We start from the raw sequence: 24,813 nt of genomic DNA, 5'->3' as shown, positions 1-24,813 counted from the left end.
TAAGGGGGAGCTTTGTTGGAAACAGGCTGTCGCCAGCGAATAAACCAAACCCAGAAATGGAAATTATAATTGAGATTTATAATGTTTAAATGTGAAATATACACAAAAAATATAATTAAAATTATAAAAAAATAACAGGCTGTATACAGCTGGATGTTCCGAACCTCTAGCTTTTGGAATACTTCCTAGTCTAGTTGGCAAAACCTGAACCTGGCGGCGTTTACGGTGAATGTTCTAAATTTGATTTTCTCTTTTCTTGTTAAAAAATAATAATAGAATAATCAAATAGTAATACTATTGTTTTTGAAGATTTTTTGTTTGACCGTTAATTTTATTTAAATATTTGCTTTGATTATACAATTTAATTTGTTTGTAATAGATAAATATTTTTAAAACGTGTTGGTTAAAAGAAAAATTTAAGATGATTTTGGGCATATATTTTTATTTTTTAAATAAAATTTAAATTTAAATTTCGAAAAAACATCTGACAATAGATTTGAAATAAAACAATAAAAAAGTCAAAATTTGAAGAATACCAAAAAATTATTTACTTTTAAAAAATCCAAAAACTATTTCGATTTATATTCATGGTCAAACACAACTTTAAATTTTAAACATCATTAATTTTGAAAATAAAAACTTTTTTTTTCTAATATTTTCTAAATTCAACTTCAAAAATCTACGAGGTTTTTGGTGTTAGAGTTTGAAAAATATTTACTATAAAACAAGTCTACTCATAAAATAGTTTAAAGTATTTATTTATTTTTAATGTTAATGTATAACATGAAAAAAAAATGACTTAATTAAATTGTAGTGGTGGTGTAAAGTGTAAACAATAGTTGCACACAAGTTAATTTCATACACTTATAGTAAAAGGATTTATTTTATTTTATTTTTTGTTCATTTTGAGTAGTAAAAACGACATTAATTAATGTGTAGATTAAACATTAAAAAAATGATAGAATTAGTTGAGATACTTTAATATTGTAGGTTGCGAATATTTCCCTTGATTTGAAAGTATGCTCCAATAGTGACCAATCATTGACATTTTATTTTATATATTCTTTTATATTTGACAAAATTTTGGAATTTAATCGTGTACATATTATGATTCAAATTTTGATATGTAATGTATTCATGCTCAATTCTTTTACTTGAATAACAAGTTATCAGTCTATTTTCTAATCGAATAAGAGTTCTCTTGTTACAATAATGCACAAACTATGTCGTGTGTCCTCTCAATTGAAAGACGTTTTTTCTATTATAACGGACATAAATCATGACGTGCGTTCAACTTGCATGTAACACGTGATCAAATCATAAACGAAATGTGTTACTTTCTTATTTAGAAAGAACAAGTGATAATTGGAGATTAGTAATTTTTCTACGATAATCGTGTTGTACCAAACACATGGTAGGAAAGTAAATATTGAAATTGATGTAATCTTTTTTTAAAAAAACAACTTATTAATCAAAGAAAATTTCTTAAAATATGCTCTATTTTTTAAACACGTAATTCCCCAAGTAACTTTAAATTTGTCTCAATTATTTCAAAGGAAAACAAAAGGGAAAAATAGAAAATAATGTAAAATGCAATATGAATACTTTTTTGAATTATTTCTAAGTCTTCCAAACACTACAAAAGGAGTGACGCTATTTGACTTTATTGGAGGATTTTAGATTGAAAAATGAATTGGTGATTTACTTATATCAACTTAGATAATTCTCTTTTATGAGCTAATTTTTGAAATTTAGTTAGTCTAGATATCATATTTTCATATGGTATCAGAGCCAACTCTATTCTTATTAAGGTCTTAGTCCACGCTACAGTTGAACGACTTGAGTATGAAGGGAGCATTAAAGCGAGTAAAAGTCTCACATTGATTGGAAAATTGATTGAAGGTCTACTTATATAGATTTGACAATCATCTCCTTATGAATTAGCTTTTACAGTTGAATTAGATCCACGTATGATAGGTATAATTCTTTCTTTTTATGCAACAATATTTGGCAAAACAAAAACATATCTGCTAATCCAAATCAGATTAATTTCTAATCCTTTTCGTTTTCCTTTGACACTATCAACAAAGATAATTTAGCTTATGAAGGGAACAAAGATTTGGTTAGATAGAAACCAAAGACTGAATAAATCCAATATTAAAATTTGGTGAGTTAAATTTTTTTACCTTCCAAGACTAAACTCATTGCATTCTTGATATTATATATGTGTCTAGAATTTCATGTATATTGATATTATATATCTTATCCTTTGTGTGAAAAATGATGTGTTAAGCTTTGACATATTGAACTTCAAAATTTGAATAGTAAGATTCTGTATTAAGCCATGAAAGTTTCTCTGTGGACATGTGATACCACCATAGAGACCTACAACACTTGTATATGTCCCAATTTTGGCATTTTATATTTGCTTTTAGTAACTCGACTAATTTCTGTTGATACATTCCATCTCCCACCAATAACAATATCTAATTTCCACCAGCAACAAGTACCAAATAATTATGTCCACCAAGGCTAGGACAAATGAGAAGAATGACCTAGTGTTTTTTGTCTCAACAGAATTGAATCTGAGACCTCATGGTTCTCAACCACTTCATTGATGACTAGTTCACATCCTTAGATTAGATGCTAGAACTGGTGTTAATTCACCACCTGTAAACCTCTAAAATAGAAACAAATTTGGAACTCTCAAACCTCCATTGTGTGTTACAACATTAAGAGTTACTAGTCAATTTTTTTTAAAGGAATAGAAATAGTGTTGGATAAGTGACAGCAAGAGTCCATTTAAATATCAATTGGCCATCCTACAGAAACTCTATTTTTGTGGAGCAAATTCTTGGCAAATGTTCATCCAACTGGCCATTAATATAAGTTTAGAGTTTAGTATGCACTCCAGCCTCCAAGTTCCAAAAATAAAAAAGAAACTTGGCTTACAGCTTGTATTAGAACAATACACATTTGCTTTTGTCTTAAAATATCCAGACAAGATTCCACTACCTCAAAACAGGTAACAGAAAGGTAAGATAAAACTCAAAAGAATCAAGCTACTGCACTTCTATAATTTTCCGAAAATTGCGTGCTAGAATCAGCTTGCACGCACCTCAACTAATACTAAAAGGGTAGCTACCTCCTACCAGGAACCTTCTATCAGTTCACACAATCATTTCAGTATTTTGATGTTTGACATTTTCCAGGCACCAAAATTGAATGGTCTGATAAGTTGCTACAATTCTTGTGTCTATACATCTTATTTCACTTTAAAACAACAGAATAGACGAACGACAATTCTATTCACCAATCTTTCTCTGATAAATCCCAGCCATTAAGCTTTCCTTCGCGTGTTGAAATATTGCACAACAGTGTCTTGTCAACATAACTATTATCAGATTCAAGATTGCATTTCAGCAGTTTCTTTCCTGTAAGCCTGAAGCCTCTCTTTCAACTTCTTGCTCTGTTCAAAATTTGCTTTCCTCTTTATAGCTTTCTGCAGAAGGACATCATATTTTTTTAATGGCTCATACATGAGGAACACCGAAGACATGTTTGCAAAGACATATAATTTCCGAATAGCTAAAGTAAGAAACCTTACTTCCTGCCTAAAGCACCGGTCAAGCTTTACTTTCAGTTCTGTGCATTGCCCAAGGAATTTCCCTAGTGGGTGGTCTGTATGACACTTCTGAAACTCTTCAATTATCTGCACCATGGCGACATAGCCATCTTTAGCGTATTTGAGATGTTTTGGCAATTATTTTTTGAAATTAACAAATAAAAAGAACAAATTAATCTACAACCATGATATACACACGACGAGACTACATGTCAACTAAGTTGCACCGACTCTTCACTTTTGATGTCACACCCGTGTCGTATTCTCCAAAAATACAATACTTTCGGCCAATTCGACACGCACCCGTTGACATTTTGAAGAGTCCGAGAAACATAGCATGTCAATGCAAATAAACACATGCAAAGACAGCGCTTCAAAAGCACAAGATAAATAATCTAATTTAGCAATGTGAGAAACTTACATCAGCACATAAAGGGTGTCTATGTAGAGTCAAAGGTGGATGCATCTTCTTCACTTGAGTTCAAAACCTATAGAAGTAGGAAAAATTTTCAAATAAATATATCCCCTTCTCCGTGAAGTAAGAGAAACATAAAGAAAAAGAAACAATAGAAAAGTGTGAAGCATCAGGAAACAGTTTACATTTTGAAAAAAGAGAGAAGAAAGCAAAAAAGCCAGTTGTTGTTACAAATAGAAGTCAGGTACTAGATTCTTGAGAAATAACGGATAATGGTGACAATTCCCAGGCATTAAGTGAATTACGGTGTGGGATAGTTATACCTACAACAACAAAAGGTAAAAGTATCCTTTTTCAAGTTAATTACATCTCCTTTCACCAAAATCCAAATAGCATTGCGATAAAGTAACCTAAACTTCTATAACCATGCATAACCCCATTCGGTAAAAGCATTTCAGACAACATTCCTTATTTTCAACTGTCCCCTTTTATGCTGATTTAACAAATCCGTTGCACCATATATTCCACATCCAAAAGATTCTGTAGATGCACTTCATATTTTCTGTCTTTTACTCTACTTAACTTCATTTTTGCATCTCATTTTTGACTAAATATTAATTTCTGCATCCAATCATGGCTTACTTTGCATTGATCAACAATACAACAAATTATTAAAGCAAAAACACGTAAATTGACTAGTCCAATCTATTGAACCTTCTCAAATATCTAAACGAACACAGTGAAAGTTGTATCCCATTAATCATGACAGATACCCATAATTTTCACTCAACACGTCCATTGATTGAAATGTTTTTCCCTACTATTAATTCCTTGAATAAAACATGTATAATTTGTCAGAATTTATTTGACTAAGGAAGATCATAAACTACCTCATCAGAAATTAGCATCATCATAGTGAGATGAGCTAATGCTTTTGGGTATTGCCAAGGTTGGTCAATAGTCACGTAATCACTAATCCTCAACAAAGGGTAAGTGCACAGGGCAACATCATCTTCAGATTGTTTGACTGGACTAGTGAAATACTCTGGCAAGTGTTTCAAGCTATTCTTCTCAAGTTGTGGTCCAGCCAAAATAAGCACGAGCTGTAGAGCAAAAACTGGGAGGCAAAAAAGAAGTATGTATCCGACTGTTTTGCCATTCCATTTCTGGCTTAAAGTTCCTGACTTTTGTAAGGATGCCCGAAGGAGAAACACAACGGTTAGGTACAGGCAAGGTTCTGCAAAACCTAAGCTCGAAACAATATAACACTTGCAAACAGTTTCCTGCCATCTGAAACCAAAAGCACTCAACAATCTTCCTTCCCCTCTAATCAAGTTAAGCCGAACAACCTCTCCAAATCCCCACCAAATTGCAAACAATATAAATACAATCCGGATAATCCAAGGACCATGAAAATAACCAAGCTGATTGTAACCTTGCCCGCGAATCTTCGTATGAAAGTATATCAAGTACAATATACAAAACAACCCAGCAAGTACCAAAATCGAAACAAGTATAATAGTAATTACACCTAGTGCATCAACAGCAAATCTCGAATAGGGCATTACCCAAACCACAAATTGCACGCATGCTCTCTGACAGCATGGAGACCTGAAACCCCTCAACCACCTAAAACCCTCCCTCCTCCCTCCTCCTCGAAAATCACAGATTTAACTCCTCTCAATCTCTCCACCTCAAAACTACCATATATCAACAGTCTCGAGATCTAATCACCAACCACCCCGCACACCAAAAACCTCTTCAACAATGAACTCTATCTATGTTCAACGTGATTCCCCTAAAAACAAAACCGTACACAAAATGATCACAATATGGACATATATAAAGTAGAAACAGTGCATTTATCTCTAAACAAACGCTAAAGCAAAAAACAGTACTGATATACATGCAAAAATTAGATCAAACGAAAGCTTACCAAACGGAGAATCTTGATCTGAGAAGCACAAATCCTGAATCTTCTTGTATCCAGTGAGAATCGGAAGAAGAAGAAGAAAAAAAACCCTAAGCACAGAAGAAGAAGAGAGAGAGAGAGGGGGGATTGATGGAAGAGAAGAGTGAGGGAAAATGGGGGGGAGAAGATAGAGGGGGTGGGGTGGGGAGCTTTGTTGGAAACAGGCTGTCGCCAGCGAATAAACCAAACCCAGAAATGGAAATTACAATTGAGATTTATAATGTTTAAATGTGAAATATTACACAAAAATATAATTAAAATTATAAAAAAATAACAGGCTGTATACAGCTGGATGTTCCGAACCTATAGCTTTTGGAAAACTTCCTAGTCTAGTTGGCAAAACCTGACCCTGGCGGCGTTTACGGTGAATGTTCTAACTTTGATTTTCTCTCTTTCTTTTTTTTTCTTGTTAAAAAAAATAATAGAATAATCAAATAGTAATACTATGTTTTTGAAGATTTTTTTTTGACCGTTTAATTTTATTTAAATATTTGCTTTGATTATACAATTTAATTTGTTTGTAATCGATAAATATTTTTAAAACGGTATTGGTTAAAAGAAAAATTTAAGATGATTTTGGGCAAATATTTTTATTTTTTAAATAAAATTAAAATTTAAACTTCGAAAAACATCTAGACAATAGATTTGAAATAAAACAATAAAAAAGTCAAAATTTGAAGAATAACAAAAAGTTATTTACTCTAAAAAATTAAAAAACTATTTCGATTTATATTCATGGTCAAACACAGCTTTAAATTTTAAACTATCATTAATTTTGAAAATAAAAACTATTTCTTTTTCTAATATTTTCTAAATTCAACTTCAAAAATCTAGTAGGATGAAATATATTTGTACGAATGTTTTTGGTTGTAGAGTTTGAAAAATATTTACTATAAAACAAGTCTACTCATAAAATAGTTTAAATTATTTATTTATTTTTAATGTTAATCTATAACATGAAAAAAAAATTACTTAATTAAATTGTAGTGGTGGTGTAAAGTGTAAACAATAGTTGCACACAAGTTAATCTCATACACTTATAGCAAAAACGACATTAATTAATGTGTTGATTAAACATTAAAAAAATGATAGAATTAGTTGAGATACTTTAGTATTGTAGGTTGCGAATATTTCCCTTGATTTGAAAGTATGCTCCAATAGTGGCCAATCATTGACATTTTATTTTATATATTCTTTTATATTTGACAAAAATTTGGAAGTTAATCGTGTACATATTATGATTCAAATTTTGATATGCAATGTATTCATGCTTAATTCTTTTACTTGAATAACAAGTTACCAGTCTATTTTCTAATCGAATAAGAGTTCTCTTGTTACAATAATGCACAAACCTGTCGTGTGTCCTCTCAATTGAAAAAACATTTTTTCTATTATAACGGACATAAATCATGACGTGCGGTCAACTTGCATGTAACACATGATCAATTCATAAACGAAATATGTTACTTTCTTACTTAGAAAGAACAAGTGATAATTGGAGATCAGTAATTTTTCTACGACAATCATGTCGTATCAAACACATGTTAGGAAAGCAAATATTGAAATTAATATAATTTAAAAAAAAAAAAAAACTTACTAATCAAAGAAAATTTCTTAAAACATGCTCTATTTTTTAAACACGTAATTCCCCAAGTAACTTTAAACTTGTATCTATTATTTCAAAGGAAAACAAAAGGGGAAAATAGAAAACAATGTAAAATGCAATTTGAATACTTTTTTGGAATATTTATGAGTCTTCCAAACACTACAAAAGGAGTGACGCTATTTAATTTTATTGGGGGATTTTAGATTGAAAAATGAATTGGTGGTCTACTTATATGAACTTAGATAATTCTCTTTTATGAGCTAATCTTTGAAATTTAGTTAATCTAGATGTCATATTTTCATATGGGTATCAGAGCCAACTCCATTCTTATTAAGCTCTTAGTCCACGCTACAGTTGAACGGCTTGAGCATGAAGGGAGTATTAAAGTGAGTAAAAGTCTCACATTGGTTGGAAAATTGATTGAAGGTCTACTTATATAGATTTGACAATCCTCTCCTCATGGGTTAGCTTTTACAGTTGAGTTAGATCCACGTATGATAGGTATAATATTTTCTTTTTATGCAACATTATTTGGCAAAAAAAAAAAAACATATCTGCTAATCCAAATCAGATTAATTTCTAATCCTTTTCATTTTCCTTTGACACTATCAACAAAGATAATTTAGCTTATGAAGGGAACAAAGATTTGGTTAGATAGAAACCAAAGACTGAATAAATCCAATATTAAAATTTGGTGAGTTAAATTTTTTACCTTCCAAGACTAAACTCATTGCATTCTTGATATTATATAGGGGTCTAGAATTTCATGTATATTGATATTATATATCTTATCCTTTGTGTGAAAAATGATGTGTTAAGCTTTGACATATTGAACTTCAAAATTTGAATAGTAAGATTCTGTATTAAGCCATGAAAGTTTCTCTGTGGACATGTGATACCACCATAGAGACCTACAACACTTGTATATGTCCCAATTTTGGCATTTTATATTTGCTTTTAGTAACTCGACTAATTTCTGTTGATACATTCCATCTCCCACCAATAACAATATCTAATTTCCACCAGCAACAAGTACCAAATAATTATGTCCACCAAGGCTAGGACAAATGAGAAGAATGACCTAGTGTTTTTTGTCTCAACAGAATTGAATCTGAGACCTCATGGTTCTCAACCACTTCATTGATGACTAGTTCACATCCTTAGATTAGATGCTAGAACTGGTGTTAATTCACCACCTGTAAACCTCTAAAATAGAAACAAATTTGGAACTCTCAAACCTCCATTGTGTGTTACAACATTAAGAGTTACTAGTCAATTTTTTTTTTTAAAGGAATAGAAATAGTGTTGGATAAGTAACAGCAAGAGTCCATTTAAATATCAATTGGCCATCCTACAGAAACTCTATTTTTGTGGAGCAAATTCTTGGCAAATGTTCATCCAACTGGCCATTAACACAAGTTTAGAGTTTAGTATGCACTCCAGCCTCCAAGTTTCAAAAATAAAGAAGAAACTTGACTTACAGCTTGTATTAGAACAATTCACATTTGCTTTGTCTTAAAATATCCAGACAAGATCTATGTTTATTCTCACGTAGGACCTCTTTCCACAATTCAAAACAGGTAACAGAAAGGTAAGATAAAACTCAAAAGAATCAAGCTACTGCACTTCTATAATTTTCCGAAAATTGCGTGCTAGAATCAGCTTGCACGCACCTCAACTAATACTAAAAGGGTAGCTACCTCCCACCAGGAACCTTCTATCAGTTCACACAATCATTTCAGTATTTTGATGTTTGACATTTTCCAGGCACCAAAATTGAATGGTCTGATAAGTTGCTACAATTCTTGTGTCTATACATCTTATTTCACTTTAACTAACTTAAATAATGGAGATCGACGAAAACAACAGAATAGACGAACGACAATTCTATTCACCAATCTTTCTCTGATAAATCCCAGCCATTAAGCTTTCCTTCGCGTGTTGAAATCTTGCACAACAGTGTCTTGTCAACATAACTATTATCAGATTCAAGATTGCATTTCAGCAGCTTCTTTCCTGTAAGCCTGAAGCCTCTCTTTCAACTTCTTGCTCTGTTCAAAATTTGCTTTCCTCTTTATAGCTTTCTGCAGAAGGACATCATATTCTTTTAATGGCTCATACATGAGGAACACCAAAGACATGTTTCCAAAGACATATAATTTCCGAATAGCTAAATAAGAAACCTTACTTCCTGCCTAAAGCACCGGTCAAGCTTTACTTTCAGTTCTGTGCATTGCCCAAGGAATTTCCCTAGTGGGTGGTCTGTATGACACTTCTGAAACTCTTCAATTATCTGCACCACGGCGACGTAGCCATCTTTAGTTTATTTGAGATGTTTTGGCAATTATTTTTTGAAATAAACAAATAAAAAGAACAAATTAATCTACAACCATGATATACACACGACGAGACTACATGTCAACTAAGTTGCACCGACTCTTCACTTTTGATGTCACACCCGTGTCGTATTCTCCAAAAATACAATACTTTTGGCCAATTCGACACGCACCCGTTGACATTTTGAAGAGTCCGAGAAACATAGCATGTCAATGCAAATAAACACATGCAAAGACAGCGCTTCAAAAGCACAAGATAAATAATCTAATTTAGCAATGTGAGAAACTTACATCAGCACATAAAGGGTGTCTATGTAGAGTCAATGGTGGATGCATCTTCTTCCCTTGAGTTCAAAACCTATAGAAGTAGGAAAAATTTTCAAATAAATATAGCCCCTTCTCCGTGAAGTAAGAGAAACATAAAGAAAAAGAAACAATAGAAAAGTGTGAAGCATCAGGAAACAGTTTGCATTTTGAAAAAAAAAAAGAGAAGAAAGCAAAAAAGCCAGTTGTTGTTACAAATAGAAGTCAGGTACTGGATTCTTGATAAATAACGGATAATGGTGAAAATTCCCAGGCATTAAGTGAATTACGGTTGGGGATAGTTACACCTACAACAATAAAAGGTATCCTTTTTCAAGTTAATTACATATCCTTTCACCAAAATCCAAAGAGCATTGCGATAAAGTAACCTAAACTTCTATAACCATGCATAACCCCATTCGGTAAAAGCATTTCAGACAACATTCCTTATTTTCAACTGTCCCCTTTTATGCTGATTTAACAAACCCGTTGCACCATATATTCCACATCCAATAGATTCTGCAAATGCACTTCATATTTTCTGTCTTTTACTCTACTTAACTTCATTTTTGCAGCTCATTTTTAACTAAACATTAATTTCTGCATCCAATCATGGCTTACTTTGCATTGATCAACAATACAACAAATTATTAAAGCAAAAACACGTAAATTGACTAGTCCAATCTATTGAACCTTCTCAAAAACGAACACAGTGAAAGTTGTATCCCATTAATCATGACAGATAGCCATAATTTTCACTCAACGCGTCCATTGATTGAAATGTTTTTCCCTACTATTAATTCCTTGAATAAAACATGTATAATTTGTCAGAATTTATTTGACAAAGGAGGATCATAAACTACCTCATCAGAAATTAGCATCATCATAGTGAGATGAGCTAATGCTTTTGGGTATTGCCAAGGTTGGTCAATAGTCAAGTAATCACTAATCCACGGGCTTTCTAAAGGTAAGTATTGCCCGAAACTTTTGACTTTAGCAGAAGTAGATTGCAATTGTCCAACTGTAGCGACATTAATCCACAAGCTTTCTAAATGTAAGTATTGCCAGGGTTGATCAACCGCCAAACATTTTTGACACTTATTGCTTACATAGCCAAATGAAAGAAAACAATTCCCACGAAATAGACTCAATAATTTATTACCAGTAAATTCAACTGTAGCGAAAAGGCCTAGAATTTCAGATTCCATTAATGAAGAACTGGTGCTTATGACAGTGATCAAGTTTTAGAGACTAAAATTTCATATACTGAACTAAGATAAATCTCTAATACGTATACAAAGAAGGCAAAGTAAGAATTACCTGATCGGAGAAGAACGGAGGTAGCGGTGGAACGCCGGCGCTGGAGAGAACGGGGCTGCAGATAAAATTAGGGATCCGATTCTTGACTTTTACCCTTAAATAGTATTTGGGGATATTTGATTTCTTTTTTTATACATGTGGAATGTTTCAATCCTCTACTTTATTTTCCCTAAAATTTATGTAGTATACTTTATAATTGAAGATTAATTAATTCCGCATGAATACTTTTTGTCAATTACTCCATAAATCTCTGTTTATTATTCATTTTTTCTTTTATAAGGTTCTAATTTTGTTGAAACTTTATAATATTTATATTTTCTATCTATCTATTTTCTAATTACTTGTCTATTTTAATTTTAAAAAATTATATATTAAATTCTCAATTAATTACTTTGAAAAAAAGATAAAATTTTTTGAAAATCTTAAATTCTTAATTAATCAATTTTATAATTAATAGAGATAAATTAATAAATTTATTATCTGAATAATTATTTTCTTAATTGATCTGTCAATTTAAAAGTGGACACAAAGGAAGAGGAAGCACTAAGGAGTCAAGGACAAAATGGAATTATTATAATTATATCTATCTTAATTTTGTAAATTTACGTATAATTTTGTATTACTAATATTTTTGGTAATGTGGAACACAGTATTTTTAGAAGTGTAAATCAAATGTTTATGGCAATTGATTAACTTATATTACAATTTGAAAAAGGGCTGAAAATCGTTTACGCCCCCAAACTTTGCTTTAAAAAAGACTAAGACTTGTATTTTTGCACAAAAGAAATAGTTACAACTAAACATAACAGATTATTGAAAGAGTAATCTATCAATGAGTACGAAATACCAAATGATTATATTAAAAAACAAACAAACTAGTAATACTGCTGAGAACATGAAAAATTGGTTTTCTTTTTTCCCTTGTTATTGAAAGAGATTTCTTTCAATTTCAATGCAAAAACAACTCCATCTAAAGCAAACAAAAAAATATTGCCTTTTTCATGTTTTTCCCACAGATTTAGTAAAATTATAATCTGCAAATATGGTCATATAAAGGGTATCAAGCCAGCTCCCAACTCTTTATACACTAGCTAGACAAGTTTCCCCACTTTCATCTCTTATGTCCCTATTTTCTACAAGAATACTGGATGTAATCAAACTATTTGTCTATAATCAGAGATTTCTCTGATTTGAGGATGACTCTCTAATACCTTGTGAACTAATTGGTTGTTCTCTTATCCTCGATAAAAGGATTGAAACGTTCTCTGTTGCAATGTCAAGACGTTCCCTTGACTTTGCTGATTCTGTTACTAGAGTAGAAACCATACTCTGCAATAACTGAACCCTCTCAGTGTGATCACTTTGAGTATTCTGAAGAGCTTTTGTTGCTGGTGTACTGATTCGTCGCCACCGGTGTGGCAGATATCTCTCTGGTATTTGGAAGCAATTTCCTGTTGAAAGAACACGGAGAGCATGGCGACAAAGAATTCCAGAGAACTCAAATTGATGGCAGCTGCAGCTTACGATGCCCTCTCTTGGAACCCAGTAAACTTTCCGTCCGCCCTCAAGTTTTGTATGATGCCGGACAAGGAAACCATCTTCCATCTGGAATGATGCATAATGGGCAGCCAAAACAAGTTGTTCTTGAAGCTTAGAGAATGCAAATGGTGTCAAAACTGTAGCAGCATGCGCTTCCATGGGAGCACCTGTTTTAAGGCATATATTTTGTAGATTTTGCTGCATAGTCTGCTGCTCTCCTGTTTGATCCTTGAAATCAACTGTAACAGCAACCTGATAATCAACACTATGTAATTCAGAATGGAGATCACTTTTACTCAGTAAAAACATATGATCAACCATCATGAGAGGTTGCAGTATACATGCTAACTTTTCAACTATAGGCCCATTTGTAACATTTCAGTAATAACCTCATGTTTCCTATACACCTCCATCAAGTAAAGTGTGAATAAAACTAACCTAAAATAACTCAAGGGGAAAGGGGAGGAGTGGGAAGGAACAAGCGGGATAGTAGTAACGGCATTCATGACAATCGTCATGACTGACAATTTTCTTCCTGATACTTGAGAGTAAGGATTATCAGGAAGCAAGCAGTGTTCAAATATCCTGCCAATTTTAACATTATGAGTAACTTTGTTGGCGTTGTAGCCGATATCAAGCTTCACCTGGCATATCAAGTCCCTAACCTTCATCTGGCTCTGAAGTGGTCAAAAGAGTTTATTTGGTTGGCACTTTAAGAACATTCTACCACAACCAGTAAAAATAAACAGGAGCACAATTAAGGTCTAGATAACATACTTGTTCCACAAAATGTGCTAGCCGGCTTTGTGCACTCAGAAACCGTTGGATAAAAGCATTTATTGACTTTGAGTGGCCTGTTGTGGTCATACCGGCAAAAAAGTGGCTCCTAAGGTATGGCAGTGCCCACAGTGATCTCAAGGCAAATAGACTGGCAATATGCCTGTTTGTATGCAGTCCAAATGAGTTCACCATGTCTCTCCAACCCAACTCAAAGTCCTCCACAGATTCCAAATTATAGAGTCGGTTAAACTCAGCCTTCCACTCGTTGTAGCGCTCTCCTAAAACAGCATTAAACCATGATGGGTACTTTGCTACAACAAGCCAGATGCAAAGGGCGTGCTTAGTCGTGGGCATCTCCAAGTTAATCGCCTCTTTGAGACACATGTTTTGATCAGTTAGTACTGTTTGTGGAGCCTTCCCATTCATGAACGCCAAGAAAACCTTACACATTAGAAAACATACAAAGTATCAACAGAGATTCTCAAAAACTGTTAATATACTCATTTGTTGACACCATGGCATATTTATCTTGCATATTCTCCTCTTTTTCTCAAATTTTCTTTTCTCCTTCAATTGGAGCAGGAGCGGATAGTAAGCTGAGAGGCTTTAAAATATTCCTATATCCAAATGTTAGTACCACAAAAGCTAAACAGTATTAACTGCGATAAGTCATATCAATATTATCCGATCTGCCAAAAAAAAAAATGTTACAGCAAGCATTTTCCTAATAGAAACTATTTATTAAAACCATTAATGATTCTTGCCCTTTCAAGACATATTTCCATTATTGCAAGCCCATATATGTTCAATTTATTTTTCAAGGAGATATATCCGAATTTCCTTAAACACTTGCATAGTCTAATTTTTATAATACCAACAATGTTACTCTACGTTCTTAAATATACTTGTCATCCTTACTAAAAATAGATGATCCACAATAGTTTCATTTTTAAAAACAAAAACATAATTAGTTATTTGTATGGTGCAAAAGAAAGAAGTATTCAATAGACAGGATAAGTAAATAAGGATAATCTAGTCAAATTACCCTCTATTTAATGTTTATTTAAGGGGTGTGCAGAAAAAACATGACAAGTATTTATGAATGAAGGGAGTATATGAGAGTGAATGTTGGGTCGGTAACGTCGAACATATTCACAAGATGAGTGTAGCTGAGGTGTGAATGCTAAGTTGAATGTGTACTCATACAAGATAAGAAATAGCCACATTCGACAAAAGGTACGAGTAGCACACATCAAAGATAACTTCATAGGTGCAAAACTATGGTGGAGTGAAGGTGTTAAAGAGGGTACTAGGTAGACCTAAAATCACATGAGGAAACTGTCATGAAAGACCTACAAACTCTTAGAATCCACACAAGAGAGAGCACAAGAGAGAAAGAGATCTATATAGGCGACATTTATTAGTTCCGGTCCTATCTAAGATTCATATGCCACTAGGGAATATAGAAAAATGCCTATTATCCACCAGTTCTATACCGTGTGATACTGACCCTTGGGTTTCTAGGTTATCAACAAAATATAAAGAAAAATGGGCCTAAGATGAGCTTAAATGGAGTGGCAGGTTCAATGAGGATTCATATAGTTAATCCCAACTTGCTTTTCACTGAAGCGTAACTGTTGCAGTCGTAGTATTTATAGAGTATGATCTTGCAGATAGTCACTGTTACTTACCTAGAAGCATGGAAAATCTGACCAGACATGTTATGAATCATAACAAGAATTTGAATAGACAGTTAGTATAGATATCCAAATGTCATATGCATAAAATATTTCAACCATATTCTGTGTTTATTTTCAATCATTTTTTTTCTTTTTCCAGTACTGGAGAGGGTGGGGAGTTGCGGTTTTGAAAGAAAGGTAGGGATATGAGTAAAAGTGAAGGCCTCAAAGTAAGCCAATGGTTCAGAAATCAGCAGCATGAAATTGTACATTCCTGCTTTTACCTTCAACGCCCAAGAGTAGGATCTTAAACTTTCCTCTCGAAGAAGAACACAACCGAAGAAGCATGGCATACCATAGTTGTTCACTCCAACCCATATCCCAAGTGGCATGTCAAAAGCAGTCAACCGATGAGTTGTATCAAAGACCACAGCATCACCAAAAATGTCATATGACTGGATGGATGAAGCATATGACCATGCAATATTTTCCAATCTGTTGTTGGAATCTAGTGAAAAATCATACTTGAAATTGGGATCCTTTTCCTTAATGTTTCTACACATTCTCAACAAGTCTATGCTTTCATCCTCAGGATCCACCTTCCTGAACGACTGCAGCAAATTTCTGACATCCTTCTCAGTGAATGGCAAATAGCCTGGTTCCACACCCTTCTCTAGCTCCATAAGCCTCATCATTTGCTGCACTGAAATTCCTGTTTTAGCAAACATTAGAATCCGGTTCCTGTCTGCATCTGATATGCTGCGATATGCAGGAAGAAAGCGTACTTGATTTGGCTCTAGAAGTTCATGATTATGGTGGTTCATGAAACCAGTCACTCTCCATTCAGGCACTCCTAAGTCGGTTGTCTTGCTTATTCGCATATACGCTTGGCATCCACAACGGGAGGACTTTCTGTTCCTCTGAGGCTTACTATCGTTAGCAGCTTTGACAGGAGTGTTGCCTGCACGATGGCAAACAAAATAGCGTCTTGTAAGTCCTTTGCCGACACCAGCTTTCCCTTCTGTGCGGTGACGCCTGATTGAAAAGCCACAGCCTTTCGCAAATTCAGCATAGAATTCATAAGCAGCATCATGATTGGGAAATCTTTGTCCTATATATGGAACGGCATCATTAGTTGTCTCCAGAGACAGCCTTGTTTGATCGGGTGATTCCTCAGTGCTGCTTGTATCATCCAAAGATAGAGATCTCTGATCCGAGGGATCACCATAAAGCCCCATCATGTGCCCAGCCTCTTCAGACATTATAAACTTGTCAAGATACTGCTCAATACAAACCTAGAACCATGTCTAATTTTTTAAGTCACGCAGATAATGTAAGAGTTCAACAAAATGGTTGTGTTTAATATGTTACAATATATATACAGAAATAAATTATGTTACTGGTAATATAGATACATAAGACATAGTTTAACTAAATATAGAACAAATCGGAAGCCATTAGAAGCACTAATTGAACAACTCAGAGTTCATTTGGGAAAAGACTAACATAGCAGCTCATATCATGACACTAGTAGACACTCATACGCATAAACAAAGAAATACAGAATAGACCACTTGAAACAGATTATTACATTAACTTTCACATTCTATTTACCGTTTTTCCCCATTAACTCCACTCAAAAATCAACAAAGAAGTTTACTTTGACTCTCTGTCTAAATTCAAATAATATAGATGTAATGTCTATCAACCACTAGTATTTCCAAAGGACAAAAAGTTTAGGAGTATAGGCCCCCGTTTTAACTATATATTCACACACACACACGGATACACATGTATGCCTGTTCATTGACTGCACACAGTTTCCCACGATGTAAATTGGTGAGTCAAAAGAACTTCCAACATATAAAGCAATCAGTAAATTTGGAATAGAAGGGTGTGGAGGTCACGGATTAGGATATAAGGATAATAGGTAGCAGCACATTGTCATGTCAAATCATATTAATAGTCATAATATTGCTCCTTTAATTTCTTATCCTTCGATTTATATTATTATCAATTAATTACTTATATCTCAATCATCATATTGTTTTGTTGTAGTTTCTGTTCTATTACTATATGTTGTTTTTCGGAACTGCTAAGGACTATTTTTCCTTGAGACGAGGATCTATCATGAACAACCTCTGCAGCTCTAGGGCAAGGGTAAGGTCTGCAAACACTCTAGCCTCCCCAAACTCTCAGTTTGATGGTGAATTTGAAATAGTCGATTTAACTATCACAATCGTATACACTTGATCCTAAAAAATATTCACAATGTATAGAGAGACCTAATAAAAAACTCATAAAATCTACAATCAACTCAACTTTTACATACATTTTGATAATCAACCAAGTCCGAGTGTAATATAACTCTATAATATTCACAAAAATCATTCGTATAAATAAAAAGTTTGATTTTAGAATTCGATGTAATGCAGTTCAAGCATTGATCAAAGCACCGAAAAATTCAGCATTACTTACAGAATCAGAGAAATGAACCAAACGATTCATCTAAAGCATCAACTTTCAATGATTTTGTTCATCCATGAAGCTGCTGCTGAAGAAATTGTGGTTTTTGATTGTCCGTTGGGAGTTTTGTTTGGGAGAAGAACATGTTTAAAAGTGGAGAAAGAACCCTAATTTGCGCAGGTATGTGATGTGACCTTTTTATACCGCGGCGCACGTTTAAGGGAATTGTTCTATTTTGTTAACAAACGGCGTCGTTTTTATATGGTTTAAAATTTTGAGAAAATAACCGGACAGTTCCTCTCGAAGATTTAATAGTAGATCGTTAATCTCGGTCGGTTCGATTCGATTCGATTTGATTTATAGAATCAATATTATTATTAATTATTAATTTTTAATAATTTGAATTTTGGTTTAGTTAATAAGTAAATACTTGTATGATTATATATACACGATGTTCATAAAAATAGTAATAGTACCAAAAAGTAAAGTGTAATACAAATTTTTACACTAATCACTTCCATCTAAGACATAACTGTTCAAATTCCATATTAAGACTCATTTAATATACTTAGAAAGCAACTTTGATTGTTTGTCTGATTACATTCAAATCTAAAATTGAGAAGACAAAAAGTAATACTATTTTGTGTCGAGAAAAAAAAAAATGTGTCAAGAAGGATAGAGGGGCTAGTGTGTGTTATCTATGGCCAGAAGTAATACTAAAATTTAGAAATAATGGACAAAATGTTAAATTCATTGTAAGATAATTAGGAGTAAAATAATAATTTTAATTTAATATAATCTCATTGATTTATCAATTTAATCATTAATCAAAATCACATAATCAAAAATCAAACGGATAATCCAATAAAACTATTTACAAAATCATTTAAAACTAAACAACCTAAAATCAATATGGAAAACTTACATAAATATGCTATAGATAAAAAATATTTATTATTTATAGCAAGAATATTTTTTTCACTTTATCACTTTTAATATATTTTTAATTCATACTACAAAAGACAATTTATTATTCACGTATAATACAACTTATTGGTGGATAATACATTCATCACACATTTTAATACACATAGGGGTCGTTTGGTATAAAAATCAATAATGCAAGTATTAGTAATGCATGGATTAGTAATGCAGGGATTGGTAATGCATGGATTAGTAATACAGGGATTATTTTCATCTAGTATTTGGTTCATTGTTTCTTACCTAGTTTTGTGTGTGGTTCAAAACTCTACAAAAAAAATCCAATTATACCCTTGAGTTACTATGGGATTTTCTATTTCATTAATTGAGTCAAGGTAGATAATTGACGGACAATATCTTTTTTTATTGTGTTTTTAACTAGCTAGGAGAATAAAATTTTTTATTGTTATGTTCACTATTTTCTCACTTAAATTATTTGAGAGTAAATACTTGTCATCTTAATAAATTGGAGTTAATATCTCAAAAGATCACACAACTATAATAATTTATAGAGAAAATTTATTGAACTTCATTTTTTATCAATAAATTAAAAAACTCCTTATCATAAATTAAAATAAAAATTAAATATAGCAAAATAAATTAAACTATTTTTATATTCGAGATGTTATATATATATATATATATATATATATATATATATAGAGAGAGAGAGAGAGAGAGAGAGAGAGAGAGATAGATAGATAGATATAGATATGTTCTTGTTTTAGATTACTTGTATAATATTTAATGGACTCCGTTAAGAGGCAATATTTGACTTGTGGATTGTTCTTAAATTCGTACATCAACATTAGCATATTACTTGAATTATAATATTTTATATTAATAACAAGTAGATTAAATAACTCATATTTTAGAAATAAAAAAATTACATCTAAATAATAAAATTTGTAAACTAATTTATTTAAATAGATTTATTAGTATAAAATATAAAATCAAGAAAAATAAACAAAATGATCAAAACGATTTGAGGGGGTATTTTTGTCTTTACGTAGATTAGCCCATGATATTAGAGCTAATACCATCAAATGGAAGGTATTAGTTATACACCCTCGAATACCATGTAGGGTGTATAACTAATCCATGGATTGATTATACAAACTTAAAATTCTTACCAAACATAGTATTAAATAATACCACACATAATAATTGGACTATTTCTCCTAATACTCTCTACCAAACGACCCCTTATAAGACAATGTGTCACTTTCTTACCAAACAAGCACAATATATTTTTAAAAATAGGTATAATACATATAAATTGCATAATTAATTCACTTTTAATACATATTGCAGATTTGATATAGTATTGCTATATATTATGATAATAAATAAAAAGTATCGCTAAAATCAGTAATTATTTATTAAAAAACATTCATTCAAGTAATTTTTTCAATCAATAAATACATAACAATTTTTTCAATTCAATTTATCGATCAAATCATTTTTTGCGCCACTCGTAAATAACCTAAACCTGCAGTACTGATAGATGTGCCATCCATAATCTTTGATTAGTGTAATAACTAAATTTTATAACATTGCAAATGTTGAATATTTTTTAAATGATAACTTAAATAGGGCTACATATGCAAATCTGATTTAGTGCTAAAATCGTTTTTTATTAAAGGCCCATTGATTGTTGATGGTTGCATATAAAAATGGAATTTTCAACCAAAAAAAAAAGAAAAAAAAAGTTATTGTGGATTAATATAAATTAGTAATTAATTATATAAATGAACTGAATTTAGAATTGTATTTACTGAGAAGTCCATTAAATCAAGTCATATGTGATGAATTAATTGTATTTAGTCTATGATTCATTGGATGATGTCTAATTTAAAAATTCAAATATATAAATCGTGATACGTAAAATTAAATTAAAAAAATTAATAATTACGTGCATATGTTAGATAAGTAACATGAAAGTCAAACCAAAACATCACGAAAATATATCGTGTGATATTTTTTGACCAATCAAATATGAATTTGCCATTGCTTCAGTTTCATTGAATGATGACTATCTCTACCCATTTAATGAAATAAAATGGAGATAATTACTCAGGTGGTCACTCAACTTTGAATAATTTACTCAGAAAATCACTCAATTTTGAATGGTCAACATAGAAAGTCATTCTAGTTTTATAACACAAGAATCAATCAACTATTGATATTTCACTGATTCACTCAGAAAGGCATTAAACTTTATTTTCATTTTGAACAAAATTTAATGAAAACATATTTAACTAGATTTGGTCATTAGTGGCTTTTAAAGTGAAATACCAATAGTTGAGTGACTTTTGAGGTATAAAAAAAATTAACTCAACCATTATAAAATAATGTTGAGTAGCTTTATAGGTGAATTATTCATGATTGAATTACTTTTGAGTGGATTATTCAACATTTAGTGACATATGAGATATTAATCCAATAAAATTAAAATTGATAATATATTAAACAAAGTTTTTTATACGAATTAGCACTATCAGTCTATCACCTAATGTCATAGCCAATTCCTACCATGGCATAAAAGGAATTAAAATTACCATTAGCGTTATGGACCACATACGTCTCATCGCACCCCAAGGGCCAAAATAATGCACATCCCTACCCTTGAATCTATTTTTTCTTTTGATTTTTAATTACTTGACCTTTAATATTTATATTCATATCGATTAAATCTAAATTTACATATTGTATGGTTCAATTTAAAGGTGTGCATAGTAGAATAAATTTTTGATATTTATTTTTTTACTAAGAGTCAGTTTGACAATGTTGTTAGAGCTCAGAAGTATTTATTCTAAGAAAAAAAAATATTTTTTTTAAAAAAAGAAAAATTATATATAAGAGCAAACTATTAATTCAGATTAAATGTAATAAACATAGTTTGATTTATTCGTACCCCATAGCAAACTGTTGTTATTTCGTGGTGAATATCGCTCGTCACTCTCGTTCTCGCTAGCAGTCTCCCTCGCCTCTCTCACTTTTATGCAAAACACAAATGTATAAAATACGTTTGTGTTTGTATAAACTGGAGAAAATTGTATATATACATATATTTTCGTTGTCCTCTCTCCTCTCTCCCAGATTTCGCTCGCCTAACTCGACTCTTTCACTTCATACAACACACAAATGTATACATTACGTTTGTATTTGTATAAGGCGATATAAAATTATATATACATATATAAATGCATATATTGTCGTCCCATACACTTATGATTATAATAATACGATATTTCTCTGCCCAGTTTTCTATTGTCTTTCTCTCTTTCTCGCTTTATACAAACACAGATTATACAGTTGATCTTTGTATATGTATACCAAAACATAAACAAATTATACAACTGTTTTCTTTTGTATATGTATAGCGAAATATACATATTTATGTTTGCTATGGAGCACAATTATGCAAAGTATAACTATAACATACAAATATGATTTTTATGTTTGCTATTGTAAAAGTTAGGTGTTTGACAAACCAATCAAACTGTTTTTAAATGAAAGCACAAACAGTTCTGCTTTTGGTAAAAACTAAAAATTATTCTTACAAAAAATAGAACAAATGTTATTTCCATAATTAATTAAGACATTTCATATGTTTCTAGAGCCGTCAATATGGGATAGGTCTGTCGGGTCGATATGTCCTAACCCGAGATTTAATAGGGCTGGACTATGATTTTTGGAGCCCATTTGAGAAAATGATTTTTTAGCCCGGCCTGAATAAGTTTGCTGATTTGTCGGGCTTGAGAAATATCGGTAGGACCGGCCCCTGGGCCAATAAAAATTAATTAAAAAATAACATAATTTTAAAATTAAAGAGAGTCCAAACTCAAAACAATTAAATTAATATTTCTATTTAGATATTTATATTTTTACTTGCAAGAAAACTTAATAAATATTATAAAAATAATTTTAATTGTGGATTTGATAAAAAATTAGCAACATTTAACATCATGTAATATTGTTTTGTCGATATTTATGATAATATTTTTAAATTTATAATTTATAATTTATAATTTAATTTAATAATTCTAAAAATAATATAATTTTTTAAAAAAGTGGCCTGGCCCGCAAAGCCTGTAGCCCAGGTACTTGTGGGTTGGGCCGACCGTTTTCTGACCCACACCGAAAATGGGGCTAGCCTGGCCTGACCCGTAAAATTTTGGGGAACTTACATAAATATACTATAATAAAAAAATATTTATCAGTTATAGCAATAAATTTTTTTTTTCACTTGACCACTCTTAATTCATTTATGATACAAGTTTAATACATATTATAAAGAATATTTTTTTATTCACATATAATACAAGTTTTAATGATGGATAATACATTTATCAAACATTTTAATACACTATAATACAATATGACAATTTTTTTTACCAAACAAACATAATATATTTCAAAAACAATTATAATTCAAATATATCGCATACATAATTTACTTTTAATACATATTACAGATTTATCACAATATTGTTATAAATGATAATAAACAAAAAGTATCGCTAAAATCAGTAATTATTTTTTAAAATGTATGAATTTATGTAGTTTTTCCTAAAATGTCGAAGCCTGTATGGATTTGACCGGATAGAATGGGCTAGCCCATATTCACAACTCTATATGTTTGGTTATGTTTCTTTTAAAAAATTTGATTCTTTATTTTTAATAAATTTACGTTTATGTACTATTATGCTATTACATTTTACGTATTATTTTGAATAAGGAAACAACAATATTTTTGTAAGATTAAAAAAAAATAACAATTAAAGATTTCAACCCTTTAAAAAAATATATAATATTGTTTGAAAATTTGAATATGAACATTTTAATTTAATAAGAATAAAAAAGTATTTAAATTTTTTGTAATATATGTTTAAACCATTTCTCTCTTTAAAATAATCTTAATATTAAAAGTATATTAATACTTGTCCTTAATCGTAATTCGACTATCAAAAGCTTTTTTTAAAAAAAATTAGGTAAACACAATTTACTTATAAAAATGCTTTTAAAATGAATTAGGCAAACACAGTGTTTTTAAAAAGCTATTTTTTAAAAGTACTTATAAAATAAGTAATTTTAGCACAAACTCTAAATCAATAATATACACTTTTACAAATAAATAACTTACGAAGGAAATATATATTATGAGCCAAAAAGATATTTTAATTTTTTCTTTTGAAGAATATTTTCATCAATTGACTCAGTAGGCAGAAGACTCAGTCAAAAACTAAAATTCTACAATTTTGAGGTTTTGAATTCTAAACAAAATAATTCACTCATATAGAATAACTAAAAAAAAGTATAAGATTTTGAACTAAAAGTATTACGTTCGATCAAACTTACATAATGATATATCAATATAAATCGTAATAGATGATTAATTCTTTCGCCCTAATTAAATATCTTAAATTCAAACTTTTGAAATTTTTTTATTTTTTTTTAATTAAAAGATAAATCCTACAATATAAATATAGGAAATTTAGTGGCATTTTTAGTAGACTCACACGAGGTAATCGTGTTCTATGTCAACTTGTCATTTTTTTTATATAAAATAAAATAATTTGTTTTCTATTCCCTTGGCTCTACTCCACAACCATTAAAAAGTCACTCATTTTTTTTTTGTCACTATCAACGTTTGATTGTCTTAAACTGTCGGCTATAATTTTTTCTTTTTAATTATGGATAAACTACCTTTTAATTATTCATTCACAAAATTAAACGCACCAAATAACGAATTTATGTAGTTTTAAGTAATTTATATAAACAATTG

The 24,813-nt window shown here is 31.1% G+C and overlaps 4 protein-coding genes across 9 annotated transcripts in view; all 4 read right to left on the bottom strand.

Annotated features, from left to right (window-relative positions):
- LOC107002424 overlaps positions 1–6,139 on the bottom strand; it is an 8,102-nt gene extending 1,963 nt beyond the window's left edge. The window contains exon 1 of the mRNA XM_015200453.2: positions 6,062–6,139. The gene's annotated coding sequence lies outside the window, so the exon portion shown is untranslated. The remainder of the gene's footprint in view (positions 1–6,061) is intronic.
- On the bottom strand, positions 2,932–6,119 carry LOC107002431 (COX assembly mitochondrial protein 1-like). 4 transcript variants are annotated; one of them, XR_001454514.2, is made up of 5 exons: positions 5,977–6,119; positions 4,931–5,838; positions 4,047–4,113; positions 3,608–3,712; positions 3,049–3,502 (listed from the first exon to the last, which is right to left on the bottom strand). XR_001454514.2 is itself a non-coding variant. In XM_015200483.2 (4 exons), the coding sequence occupies exons 2-4, from the start codon at positions 4,089–4,091 to the stop codon at positions 3,407–3,409; spliced, it is 246 nt and encodes an 81-aa protein (XP_015055969.1). In that variant the 5' UTR covers positions 4,092–4,113; positions 4,931–5,067; the 3' UTR covers positions 2,932–3,406. The 4 variants fall into 4 exon arrangements, 3 of the variants coding, with proteins under 3 accessions (XP_015055969.1, XP_015055961.1, XP_015055956.1); XM_015200483.2 differs by lacking the exon at positions 5,977–6,119 and having other exon boundaries at positions 2,932–3,502; positions 4,931–5,067; XM_015200475.2 differs by lacking the exon at positions 4,931–5,838 and having other exon boundaries at positions 5,977–6,117.
- A 3,049-nt stretch (positions 6,140–9,188) lies between the features above and the next one.
- On the bottom strand, positions 9,189–11,728 carry LOC107002453 (COX assembly mitochondrial protein 1-like). The gene is made up of 4 exons (XM_015200494.2): positions 11,578–11,728; positions 10,246–10,312; positions 9,807–9,911; positions 9,189–9,702 (listed from the first exon to the last, which is right to left on the bottom strand). The coding sequence occupies exons 2-4, from the start codon at positions 10,288–10,290 to the stop codon at positions 9,607–9,609; spliced, it is 246 nt and encodes an 81-aa protein (XP_015055980.1). The 5' UTR covers positions 10,291–10,312; positions 11,578–11,728; the 3' UTR covers positions 9,189–9,606.
- A 732-nt stretch (positions 11,729–12,460) lies between these two features.
- On the bottom strand, positions 12,461–18,226 carry LOC107008444 (protein FAR1-RELATED SEQUENCE 11). Of its 3 annotated transcripts, none has more exons than XM_015207484.2 (4): positions 18,054–18,226; positions 15,860–16,870; positions 13,894–14,337; positions 12,461–13,368 (listed from the first exon to the last, which is right to left on the bottom strand). In XM_015207484.2, exons 1-4 carry the CDS (start codon positions 18,081–18,083, stop codon positions 12,751–12,753), a joined length of 2,103 nt encoding a protein of 700 aa, XP_015062970.1. In that variant the 5' UTR covers positions 18,084–18,226; the 3' UTR covers positions 12,461–12,750. The 3 variants fall into 3 exon arrangements, with proteins under 3 accessions (XP_015062970.1, XP_027773747.1, XP_015062971.1); XM_027917946.1 differs by having other exon boundaries at positions 15,860–16,882; positions 18,054–18,225; XM_015207485.2 differs by having other exon boundaries at positions 15,860–16,827; positions 18,054–18,225.
- Between the last annotated feature and the right edge of the window lie 6,587 nt (positions 18,227–24,813).

Source organism: Solanum pennellii, chromosome 1 (assembly GCF_001406875.1).
Source record: "Solanum pennellii chromosome 1, SPENNV200".
Classification (NCBI taxonomy): Eukaryota; Viridiplantae; Streptophyta; class Magnoliopsida; order Solanales; family Solanaceae; genus Solanum; species Solanum pennellii.
Note: the sequence above shows the minus strand (reverse complement) of the source record. Positions and strands in the feature narration are given on the sequence as shown.